The sequence below is a fragment of the Eublepharis macularius genome, chromosome 5 (assembly GCF_028583425.1).
Source record: "Eublepharis macularius isolate TG4126 chromosome 5, MPM_Emac_v1.0, whole genome shotgun sequence".
NCBI classification, from domain to species: Eukaryota; Metazoa; Chordata; class Lepidosauria; order Squamata; family Eublepharidae; genus Eublepharis; species Eublepharis macularius.
Genome location: NC_072794.1, coordinates 86,767,721 through 86,780,563, shown reverse-complemented (window position 1 = coordinate 86,780,563; position 12,843 = coordinate 86,767,721). Strand labels below are relative to the sequence as shown.

The 12,843-nt window shown below is 40.6% G+C and overlaps 2 protein-coding genes across 7 annotated transcripts in view; both read right to left on the bottom strand.

Annotated features, from left to right (window-relative positions):
• Positions 1-5,013, bottom strand: part of CC2D1B (coiled-coil and C2 domain containing 1B) — a 77,937-nt gene extending 72,924 nt beyond the window's left edge. For 3 of the 6 annotated variants that reach the window (XR_008596999.1, XM_054979127.1, XM_054979131.1), the window contains exons 1-3: positions 4,941-5,013; positions 3,565-3,680; positions 1,437-1,578 (exon numbers count right to left, since the gene is read on the bottom strand). Coding sequence is in view for 5 of the 6 variants with exons in the window: in XM_054979127.1 (XP_054835102.1) it covers positions 1,437-1,578; positions 3,565-3,630 (208 nt within the window). In the remaining variant the exon portion in view is untranslated. Of the gene's footprint in view, positions 1-1,436; positions 1,579-3,564; positions 3,681-4,238; positions 4,348-4,483; positions 4,506-4,592; positions 4,916-4,940 lie in introns of those variants that run through there. The other 3 variants (XM_054979128.1, XM_054979129.1, XM_054979130.1) reach the window with 3 other exon arrangements.
• Positions 5,014-7,689: 2,676 nt separating this feature from the next.
• The window catches only part of ORC1 (origin recognition complex subunit 1), a 31,321-nt gene continuing 26,167 nt past the window's right edge, over positions 7,690-12,843 (bottom strand). The window contains exons 13-17 of the mRNA XM_054979244.1: positions 12,385-12,534; positions 10,642-10,761; positions 9,916-10,082; positions 8,563-8,650; positions 7,690-8,107 (exon numbers count right to left, since the gene is read on the bottom strand). Coding sequence (XP_054835219.1) covers positions 7,913-8,107; positions 8,563-8,650; positions 9,916-10,082; positions 10,642-10,761; positions 12,385-12,534 — 720 coding nt within the window. The 3' untranslated portion in view covers positions 7,690-7,912. The remainder of the gene's footprint in view (positions 8,108-8,562; positions 8,651-9,915; positions 10,083-10,641; positions 10,762-12,384; positions 12,535-12,843) is intronic.

The window sequence follows — 12,843 nt, the reverse complement described above, 5'->3', positions numbered from 1 at the left end:
GAAAAACTGGTTTGGCCATCAATGTCTCCCATGTCTTTATCCTTCTTACCTCTACCTGCCACCACTTTGTTTGCTGTAGAAGCTATTACCATAGTTTTTGATGGTGGTGATCATTTATGATACTAGTCTCTTGCTTCTAATCCTCAGAGGCAGGGCACTTTATTTTGCTTTAAAGATGGGGAATGAAAGCCAATAAGGAAATAACAAGGATGTAAAACCTGAGCATGTCAGCTCCAACCTCAAAAATCTACTCCCTAGACCATTAGCTCTTCTAAACTAGCATTCTTAAAACATTTTTTTTCTCAACCCACTCCTCTTCTATTGTCTTTGTAAGCTTACAATCACAAGCCTTAAAGCTTGTATATATAGCTCACCCCTCCTACTGTTGTATCATGCCCTCTTTCCTCATGTTCTGCCATCTGTCCAACCTCTCCAGTCAACGTCTTTTGATTCCTATTGCTCACTTCAGTGGTTGTTTTGTACCCTCCATTGTATTTAAGCATGCTTGATTCTTACCATCGCAGAAAAGGGAAGATCCAAAAACAGAATCAACTAAGAAAGGAAGATACACAATCCCAAGGCCTCCTAGTAGAGAAGGGGTGTATGCATGTACCCATGCATTAGCCTATTTGAAATAGTCCTGAAAATCTTCCCTTCGTGTTACTATGAAAATCTAAAATTGGAGACCACAAATATTTACCAGTAGACAGTTTAAAAGCTTCAATTTGAGACCTTCACAGTAACATATACACTACAATCTTCAGGAAATTGGTCAAATTATTAATACAAAATAGGTATCAAGTGACACCTTAAAGACTTACAACATTTATTCCAGTACAAGCATTCATATTAGTATAAATAAATAAATGACATAAATAAATGTTACACTGTACAGAAACTTGTTCTTGGTGTCTGATGCAGATAATCATGCATCTTACAGAGTCTCTCAGTTTGCACTTGCAGCCAAGAAGATAAGATCTAAGGTAGCACTGAATGAGGCTGTTTCGTGACTCCTGGGATAGTTTGGTATACTGTACTGTTTTAATTAACCTTTTTAAAATGTGACACTGGAAGTTAACTGTTTATTAGTTGATGTGATGTTTGGAAAATTTGTGACAGCCTATGGCTATAGACAATAAACTCTGCATCTGCATATAAGTATAAGCAGACACAGACTTTTACTGCCACAGACTAAAATGGCTTTGTTACTGAATTGTGGTCAGACTACTGTTTTCCACCATGGCCAAAAGAGATTATTTCCAGTCTGGATAGGCATACCTTATCTTTGAGCCATTGGATCCAGTCGTTAAATGAAAATTTCCTTTCTGTGAATGAGTTCTTAATTAACTTCTGCATAACAAAGGCATTAATTCTCAACTAAATGCTAATACCTTAACTTAAAACAACTGTTCACCTTTTCTGATGAACAAACTTACTCTTTCCTTTAGGCTTCATCTTCCCAGTTGACACGTTCTCTCCTGTGATCGCAGCTAGTTCCGCTTCTAGGGCCCCGTCATCACCATAATCCTCCATTTCTCGCATCATCTCTTCAGGACTGAAATTGAGAAAAAGTCCCAGCTGATGCCAGGAAAGAAACTGTTTCAGAGAGCTCAGGAGGCTTATCACAGCCACAGCAATATTTGTGCTGTATGAACATGTCTACATATCACAAATGAAAATGGCAACACTGTCTTTATTTGCCCTGAACCAATGGCATTAAACTTCTCTGCTTTGCTAGTCCCGAAAGTAAGTTCTATTGCCAAGAGACATCATCATCAGTATATTTAATTCTCATAATGGCTTCATCTGTAGACACTTAAATCTGTGGGTTAGGGCCCTGCAGAGAAAAGGGATATCTTCCTATAAACTTGGGGGACCCATTCCTCAAGTTGCAGAAAAATATGAACAGGTTTTTTTTAAAATAGAGAGGGATCAAATCCCCCCAAACAGAAATGTGTTGTCTGCCTCTTTTGGACAGTGGGTGCGGGAGATGGAAAGGAAGCTGCCGCCACCTGAACCAGATAACCAGAGGCAGCAGCAACGCTTCAAAGCGGACAGAGGAAGGGGAGAGCGGGTGCTGCCATTTTCCCCACCACTCCTTGCAGGGGCAGCTCTGCGGACAGGGAAGGTGACAAGTAGAATAACAAGGGGACAAGCAGCAGGAAGCATGGAGAGGAATGAGTGAGATCCTCCCTTTCCCTGCAGCTTACTCCCTCCCCCTCCTGCTGCTTGGGGGAGGGGAGTGGAATCCTGAGCAACCTCCCATTCTATGATAGTACTGCAGGATGGCAGAGAGTAAAGGGAAGAGTTTACGATGGGATCCCTCTCCCCCTGAATCTCATGGGTCCCTGCTTGTGTGTTCTATTTTCTGATATACAGATCCTGAAGATTCAACTTTCAAGATTTTAGAGGAGCTGTTGTCATTTTAACAATATGGAATTATCAAAGTTAGTGCCAAAAAAGTTATACGCCAAAGTTATGCTTACAATGTAAAGAAAATATGCTCCTGCATCCCTGAGGTAAATGTGTACCTTTTAAACACGGCTTCTCTTTTTAAAGCTAACAAAGGTGCAGCAAGTGAGTAAGTATTTGGAAGAAAACTGGTATAGACAGTAAGACAATTATAAACCAAATTATCTGGCACATTCTATGTTCATGACATAGAATGGTTGGTATAGGCTGGTTTGAAGGATACTGACAGATCCTGCTTCATAGCAAAGGATTATCCTAGGTCTAGACAATTTTTGGTCCCTTCCATGAATATGTGTTTCAAAGAATAAACTAGTCTGCTGCCTGTAATCATTCACAGTACAATCCTAAACAGAGAGATACTCTTGTATGTGCATTGAAGTAAATTGGCTGGAAGACTGTAATTGCTTTGGACTATATCGTTACTGTATCAAATAACAAAAGAGATTTAAGCTACCTTGTTACATTCACACTTCAGAATGAAAGTAAATCATCAATCTGGCATTTCTACCAACCCTTAGACAGTGACAAGCCTATGAAAACAAGAAAAAGAAACTGACTGAAACAACAGAGTTTCAGGCATCCTGGCTCTCCTTCTTGCTTCCCTCAAAGGATAGATACCTCCCTAAGTCACTAAGCATTTCCACTATTACAAGTTTTCCTAAGGATTCAAGAATTGGCCAAACATTCTTGTAGAAACCTATGATGCTAATAAGGGCAAATGAGTCATCAGGTTCCAAGGCAAAGTTTTTAATGATAAAGTGCCTAAAAGAGTACAGTCCTTGTAAGAAGAGTCTACCTGGACATCTGTAAGGGCTTGTTTAAATCTAAGAAACCCTGCCATGCTGAAACCATAGAATTTAAGATACATGTATAATTCAAAGCTGGAGCCTGGAAGTAAATATTTGATGCACATAAAATACAGGTTATCAAATGGACCAATTGTCCACTATTCTAGATACAAGAAAAGGCTACAAGTATTATATAGTGTCTGAATTACATTCACACAATGAGAAATGCTGCACACAAAATGGGCTTAATATGCTGGAACATTCTAACTAGGTGCAGATATAGTTAGTAGAAATAGTTATATACCTGCTTTGCAGCAGCTGCTCCCTGACCCTTCTGTTGGGGACTTTTCCTGGGTCTTCTACCAAGCATTTTGGCTCATTAACACCAAATACTGCCTCCGATGAGTCCACAAAAATTGCCTACATCAAATATAACACACAAGACTTATTTATGCTTAAAACATACAAATACTTATTGGAAGCTATGCCTGAAATACCCATTTATCACTTCTAGGACTGCTACAAATCTAGTTCAAGTAGACAATCAGACAAGAGAGTTTGTCTCCCTAGATACCCTTGAACCATAGGAGATGGACTGGGCACCATTTCTTGAATGACTTAAAAGGGCCATCTCACAGAACCTGACCTTGTTAGGCTTCTTTACCTCATCACAGAAGGAACAGGCTGGTACTAGCCTTTTCGCTCCTAACTTACAGCCACCAATTCATAAAAGTCTTTTAAAATAAACATCCTGGGATTCGTAATTGGATAGAAGCTATACCATCTCACATGGAAGGTACGTTGCCAGCCCACCCCCAGGATAGAGGAGAGGAGGAACACTGGTATAGCACATCATCTGACTAAGAATACAGATTGAAATCCAGAATTTCTGTCATTAAAGAAATCTGGGATGGCCTCCTCCATAACGCAGCTCACTTCAGATGTCGCTTAATGCCGACTCTGTGGTAGATAACAGACCTGCTACACCTGCTGAAGAGTGCGCTTTATTATTACTTCCCATGCCCCATGGTCGAACCCTTGGTGTTCAAGTTTCTGAGACTCATCTGGCTCAAATGAAGCCTTACACCTGCAAATAAACCAAAGATGACCATTACTGTTCTTTTCCTGCACTTCTTTGGGGCACATAGCTGGTTCAGTATCTTAACGTTTCCCTCCCCACTATTAAAGTACCCCTAACTTCTAAGGTGCCCTGAATCACGTACATCACTCAGCTCCACGATGACTTGAGTGCATGACAAGATGCCCACACATAAAGCTTTCAGAGCAACTGCTACCAGCACGAACCCAAGACTTTGTAGAAGCGGTTCTCACGTTTAGCTACGAGGCGCCCGAGGACCATGCACCGTGAGAATCAGTACAGCCCCGAGCCCAGGAGAGGCACAGCAGCCAGCCAGCCAGCCACTGCCCACCGCCTCCAAGGGGTGAACTCCGTCAGAGGAGGCTACGAAGGACCCAGGGAAACAGGCTACGCTCAGTTAACAACAAACCGCCCCCGCCCAGCAGGAGGAGGAGGAGCGGGAGGGGGCCTGGACCGGCCATTGGCAGCTGCCCTAGCGCTTCTCCGCTGTTCAGGCTGCAGCCACAGAAAACCAGGAGGAGGCACCGCAGCCTATCCGACGACCCCGCCGAGACTGGCAGCGCCCGCGAGCACCAGCTTACCTCCCCGCAGACAGGAAGCGCGGCGGCGCAAGCCTTCCACGCCTGCTCCGCCTCAGAAAAGGGCTGCGCCAAGAGGCCCAGCAACGCACATGCGCAGATTGACAGAGACTCGGAACGGCTCGGAGGCGAGGCGGAGCAACCAGAAAGGGAGGGCGAATAGGCGGCGAAAGAACACCTGTTGCCGAAAGGGGCGCGCTAGTGGCTGTGAGCTCCGCGCTGCGCTTTGGCAAAAACCCTGCGCAGGGGCTGGCGGGAAACGCCAACCCAGAGCAAGGAATGAAGCCGAAGGAACAAGCGCCTTCCGAAGCTGCTGGAAAGATGACTCGGCTTCATATTATATGAGGCGCTTGCTGATTCAGCGCGGTCTGGCCCTTGGCCTCTGTGGAACAGATGACGGAGCGATGGTACTCTTTCGATGATAGAAGCGCTTACATGGATTTTGTTTCCTCACCAGCGCACTGGCTTATTTTTAAATGTCTTCAACAGTGTACAACCGGCCATATAGTAAAGCGCCAAGATTAATGTCAGAAATGTAGTAGATCTTCCTTTATAACATACAAGTATGAAAGTGCTGGCCCTGTAAGAGTGAAAGGCCTTTGTAAGATCCACTTATTTGGTACCAAAATATGGATTCATTCTCCATTCATAGGCACACCTTGAGATAGGAATTACTGCTGAGGCCGATGAAGGAGCGAGAGATGGGAGGTGACTCTCAAAGAAGGGCATTGCATGTTAGGGAGAGCTGCAGCGCTGTCTGTCCAGTCTTCCTCCTCTTGGCCGGGAAAGGAAGGGGGGAATCAAAGCTGCACTTTCAGGGCGAACTTTCTGTAAGCTGCATTCTGCTGGGATTCTCTGGTTCTGTTGGGCTTTGTTAGTTTTGGGGGGAGACTTTGGGTCAGTGGTTGCTCTTCTTCGTTTGGGTCAGCCTTCTTTATCCTGGAGAAAACATGCGATTCCCCCCTCCCCTATAGGGTACAATGGAGGGAGACCCCCCCCCGCCTTGTTCAGGGCCCATAGAATCAGATGCCATGGTCCAATTCACTCGAAACTTGGGAGGGGGCCTTTAAAGAGACAGCACTCACTTACACTCCAATTTTGGTATTGTTTGCTTTAAAAACAAACACTCCAGCCCACCAGAAAGTTTCCCTCATAGGGGGGAATAATGGAGCTGAAAGTATTTCAGTTTCTTCCTCCAAAAGCTGAAACCAAGTTCTATATAGGTGGTTTTAGAACCAAATATCAGGAATACTGATACTTATTGGATTTCTGATACCTGAATCTGAAAAATGTTTTTCCCCCTAGTGCACACTCCTAACTACACCAAACCTTTGCAGAGCTTTGTTGCAGTATTTATTGGCATTACTTGAGTTATTTTCTGTCTTCTAAATGAATGTCTTGGTAGATTCCATATGGGAAATATTTAGTAATCTCATTTAGGAAATTGTATTAAATGCACTCTGAAGTTTTGGTTTGTAACAGATTAGCATACTTGAAGTATGTATATTATGAATATTATGCATATTCATAAAGATGTCAATCCCGTTTTAGTATGACACCTTACCTCAGACAATTAAATGTAAGCATATCAAACTTCATTTCATATTCCCACTGAAGAAAGTAGAAAGTCAATTAAGGTCCTTGTCTCTTCAGGTAAAGCCAATATGAACTTCAGCTTTTGTGTAGTTAAATAAATGCCACTTTGGTCATAATAGTGTTCTGGTGAAATATAATTTCAACAAACAAGGTACCTTGAAAGTAGTTAACTAAACTTTTATATTTTTTTTTACTCTCCCAAACAGGGCTGGCTCTAGGTTCGGGAGGGACCAGGGCAGAGAGTGATCATCAGGGGTCCCTTATGCCCACTAGGCTCCTCTTCTTGCCCTCCCACTTGTTCCTGAACCTGCCTGTGCATCCTTCCTTCATGTTCTTGCTAGTTCTCCCACCACCTGCAGTCACAGCTGCCCATACTGCCTGCATTCCCTTTCCCCAATAGTGCTAGGTGGTGGTAGAGCTAGGCAGCAGTACAGCAGCAGCAATGCTGATGCTTTGTGCATCACCCACATGCCCTTGTCCCGCACTGCTAGGCAGCATATGCAGCTGGAAGAAGAGGTGACAAAGCACTCACAAGCAGGTAGTGGGAGTGCAGGCATCAGAGAAGATGGATGAATAGGGAGTCAGAAGCAGTGGGCTCCATCAGAACCCATAGACCCTGATAGCTGCCCCACCTTGCCATGTTTTGACACCAGCCATTCTCCCAAAATAGGAAGAACATTGCCATCTACTGGCCATATACTGCATATGCAACACTTTCAGCCCAAGGTAATCGACTCCCAAATCAGTCTGAGTATCCAAGGTTGGGGGGGGGGGGAGGGAAGAAACCGTGTGTGTGTGGGGGGGGGGGTAATAACAAGAACCCCAAAAGGCTAAAAATACTATTAAATAACAGAATATTTAATTAAATATAAATATTAAAAACATATGTTTTATAAGATTCTCTTTAATAATTTTTTTTAGCCTTTTGGGGTATAGACTGCTATTACCCCACACAAGGTTTCTCTGCCCCCCCCCCCAACCTTCTTGGTTACCTGGCTTCTGCTGGGTTGAAAATATTTCCCCCCTCTTGGTTTTGTCTTTGCTCCCAGTCAGTCTGCCATGGTTAGACCAGTGTGGGCTTATAAGCTTCTTCTTCTACTTCCCAATTTTCACTAAGGGGACATGCCTGATCAGCAAATCATAATTAAATCTTAGATCAGTTGAACAAATAGTTTAATACAGGGACCATTTTAACATTAAGATTTTATAAAAGTGAAATTAAAAAAATATAGAACTACATTGAAAAATCAAAATAAGAGACTAAACTGGCATGAATTTGAAAATACAAATGATAAACAAGTTTCAATCTGCACCATTTAAAACCTCTTTAAAAATTAAAATTAACCTCCCCACCCAATTATGTTATCAACAAAATTGCTTTATTCTTCCTTGAGCGCGTACATGACATCATCTCGGCTAATATTAAGTCGAATTCGCCTTTGTAGATATTTATTATTCGATTCTGTCAACAAGAGTCTACAGGCACTAAGCCGAGAGGAAATTGCCATTATTTCTGATACAGTAGGAGTTTTCAGGCCTTCAATCCTACACAGTGCAACATGCTGGTGAAATACCTAAAGAACAACAACAACAGTGAATTTTTTCAAAAAATACAAAGCAAGCATCAATTGGAGAAAATGGATCTACCCATCTATATGGACACTATTTAAACCAAGTATATTCTTTTCAGAACAATGCTGTTGTTTATTCAGAACCACAATATTTTATAAAAAGCTTTATCCGTGGATGGTATACAATAACCCAGGCAGGTATTTACACCTCACATGTACAAAATTTCATTTCCCCCCCTACAACACATTCCTTTAAATTCAAGGGAGTTTAACACAATTTGGGGTTCACAGGGGGAACTGAATAGGAAAATGACAGAACTAGAGTAAAATCTAGTCCATACACTGACCATCATGGACCTGTATCCTACCACTCTGTTCAGTAAAGTTTGAAGCATTCCTCCAGCCTAAGGATTCCCCATTGGCTCTACTGCCATTAAGATGGTGAATTTTATAAATACCTGCTGAACTGTAGCCTCTTCTAGTCCTGACCTGTGAAATTCTGCTATAGTTGCTTTCAGGAAAGTTTGCTCCTGCAAGGAAGCATTCCTGAAAGAGAAAAAAAAGTCCAAAAGGATTAAATAGCCAAGACAAGGATTTTATTGTTTTGCTGATTTGACAAGCAATATTTTCAAAAAATACCATTTTTCAAAATATACACCACAGAAGAGTGAAAACCATCACTTTGAAGAAATTGCAAATATATATAATGGTGGATAAAATATGTTATTCTGAAAAGCACTGTATTTATAAAAGTTGCAGTTTGAGATGTGAGATTTCTTGAAATTGTGAAGCTATAGAAAAACCCCATAGAAATGTAAAATATGGAAACGTGGAGTGTGTTGAAATATATGTAATACTTTTCTATCGATCCTAAATTTATTTTTACTGATTTAACAACATAATACTTATTCATAACATAGCATAATAGGCTGGATCCCATTGAAAAGATCTATGCATATGTGGGAAGGAGCAGGGGAGAGAACACATTTTTTCCTGCATGTTTCTGTTTATTCCCCACAGGCCTTCACATCTCTAGCTGCAATTTTCAATGCCTGCTAAAATAGTTAAAGCAAATATATGTTTAGACAGAATCCTTAACAACATTTTCATAACAGCTGTGATACCCGCTTAGAAACTCTGGACCCTTTATGCCTGCCCCATACTATGAGCTGAGGAACATCACTCTGCATTTCCACTTTTAATGTGGACATTTCCTTGACACGAAAAAGAACTGGACCACTCCTATTCAAACTGTTTAGATAGTGGAGCCATGCAGAGATGTGGACAGCTTCCACTACAGCCAATCAAATTTAACAACAGGACAGAGGACTATCCAAAGACGCTGTGCTAGGTTCTAACCAGAAGTCAGCAGATACCTTAAGGATTAGTAATCTTTTGTGCAAAGCAAAAATGATGAATTGTCTGAGAGCACTAAGACTTGCTTTTGTAACACTAAGATTTAGAAAACTGCTTGGACCATGGTGGTGGTGGAAAGTGCTGTCAAGCCACAGCTGATTTATGATGACCCTGGTGGGGTTTCATGGCAAGAGACTAACAGAGGTGGTTTGCTGCTGCCTGCCTATGCAACTCTGTTCTTTGTTGGAGGTCTTCTATTCAATTACTAAACAAGGTCAATCCTGCCTAGCTTCCAAAATCAGACAAGATTGGGCATGCCGGGGCTATCCAGGTCAGGGTGCTTGGATCATAGTAGGTACTTTAAAAGTTCATTACAATTAGCTTCTACTCTATTTGCAGATCATGCCATACAGAGTGAGCTCAAAGATCACTGTAATGCCAAAATCTGGTACTACCTAATTGTATTTATATAGGGTGATGAGAACATTTCATCCATGGCTTCCATGATGTGTGTCATGCTGACTAATCCACAGTCACTCTTTTGATTAGAGAGTTCACAGATCTCGGTGGATCTTCTGCAGATATCAAGGCAACGTCTTGCATCACCAGACAGAGCAGCTATCTAAAACAAAATAATGAAATAATAAGAGCAGTTTCTGATATCACAATACTCAGAAAACAAGGTAGATTTAAAATATACTATTTGCTCCTTTAAAAAAAATCTCTCATTAGCCTCCATCTCAACCTAGTTTAGGCTGTTTCCATTATTATTGAGATTCAGATTATAAACTCCTTTGTTGCAAGGGCCTGCCCTGTTGCTTTTACTATTAAAAACCATAATCAGCACTGAATTTTAAATATGGACAGCCTCTACAGTATACAAAAATGAGAGTGTGTTGCCTTCCCTGCACAATGATTTTCTGGGTAACACTAAAAATTGAAACTGATCACTTTGACAAAGGCTTTCCGAATTCAAATAAATTAAGTTAGAAAACAACACATTTTTTCTTAGATCTCAATGGAGAAAAGATGTCCATTATTAGACCAATGAGAGGTTGAAATGAAGTCAACAGATACAAGATTACTATATGGGACTGCAGAGGTCTTAAATGTCACAAAAGTGTCACTTAGTTGTTAGGACCAGTGCTTTCTAGGTTGAAATATCCTTGTACTTAGTTTACCTTTCTAGAAACTAGTTGAATAGCATCCTCTTCAAATGCTCTCACATGGACCATCCTGGAGGAAACAATCTGCTGTAACTGTTTGTAGGTATACGGCTGGAAAGACATTCTGGTAAGGCCCTACAATGAAGAAAATGTGCAGCTTCATTTCTTCTAGAAACTACTTAAACTGACTTCTAGCCCCTTTTTTTGGTTACTACCCTTTCACAACTAAACAGCAGCATCTTCCATTAACTACATTTGCATCCTATGGAAACAAGTTTACAAACCATACTGGAACCCACTTAAGACATGCAAAGTGATTATCTTGGGACAAGGAAATTCTACATTCATGGAAAATTAGAGCTTACAGCAGATACTACATAGATTGCTGAAAAAACCAATTATCTAGAGAAGACTTATGTGCCATCAGGCCCCCTCAATGCTGAATAATTTTAGAAAGTCATGCTGAAATATAAGTAGCTATACAAATACAGCTTGTCTGAGCAGTTATTTAGAAAAAAAGGTTTTCCCTAGCATGTTTTATACATAAGCTAAACACTTGGAAACTGGCCTCAAGTCTAATATTTGTTGGTTTATCTGTAAACAACTCAAATACTTTTTTCAGAATTGACATTTTGTTTCATGAGTTGATGAAACAAGAAACCCTGTATTTGGGATCTATTTGCATCCTTCGTCTTTCAGAGTTTCTAACACATCAGTAGAGTGCAATAAGCCAATTACATAGCAGTGTGGTAGGGATGAGCAATGAATGTTTGTCTGAACAAACTCAGACCATTTTCTTGAGTGATATGTACAACTAACCACAATTACAACCGTGTAGTTGGAAAATTACAAACAATGCATAGGGTAAGTAGTCATCATATAAGTATCTAGTAACAATCCTATCAATGACTCATAAAGGCAAAGAAATCCAATAACAACAACAACGATCCACTCTTCACACAATCAATGGAGCTGGTCATATGCAATCCAAAATAATTATCATTTACTGACAAAATTCACATAAAATATATATTCTTATATCCAATCAAATCCACACACAATCAACGTGCTTCCAGTTATAAACCATGTTTCAATGGAAACATCTTCAGGTATGGATTGATCAAAGTTGTGATGGTTACATGTGTTTCTTCCGTTCTCAAAGCTAAAGTGACTGTGCACTATTTCCCAGTTTGTACATTCAAGAAAGCAACAGCTTATTGACACAGAAAATTCTTCAAACTTTATGATATTGTGCCACTCAATTTCTTGGCAAAAGCCTTCATCCCCTCTGGTTGGCTGTAGTATGACCAGCGGCATCGATTGTGTGAACAGTGGATTACATATGCCTTTGAGTCATTGATAGGATTATTACTAGATACTTATATGATGACTACTTACCCTATGCAGTGTTTGTAATTTTCCAACTACATGGTTGTAATTGTGGTTAGTTTTACATTTAACACCATAGTCCTTTTTGTTGTTGATACCTCTCAAGTGATATGTACAACAGGTTGCTACATTTACTTTTATCATACTAATAAGAAGTGATAGCCTAAGCAAATGAACAGGTTTTTCATTCTTGGCTGTACAAGAGATATGAGATACAAACAACCTCAGCTGAAAGTTATCAAACCACAGTTTGGTCTTAATAAAGGCAAAAAACAAATGAATACAATCACTGAATATTCAGGAAAGCACCAGACTTGAACACTGTTTAGGATTCTTTATAACCACAGCAATAAAACTGCAAGGACATACCAGCCTGCTAGCTATTCGGTTCATCATGATTCTTTCTGGCAAATCCATAGTGTTAGCAATGGCCAAGACAATCAACTTGGAACCTTTATGGGTTGGCCAGTCGAAGAGATTATACATCACATTTTGTTTTCGGGTCCACAAGAGGTCAAGCTAGAGAGAAAAGAGTGTGGGTAAAAATAGGAAAATGCTCTAGAAAGGTTTGGGAGATAGGATGTCAGTTGCAGTTTTACAGACAGATATCTTTGTACAAGCCATTTTTCTCTTTTGACCTTGCCTATTTGAAATGGACACACAAGAACATACAAAACTGTTAGGTAAGTCTGTGCCGTGATACTTCCTCACTAGATCCTAACCACTGATTTCATAAAATAAAGCTAAATACTTTAAAAAAATATATAAACTGTATCACATCAACATGAGCATTCGTCTGAATGCTTGCCTACATGTACAGTGAGTAAA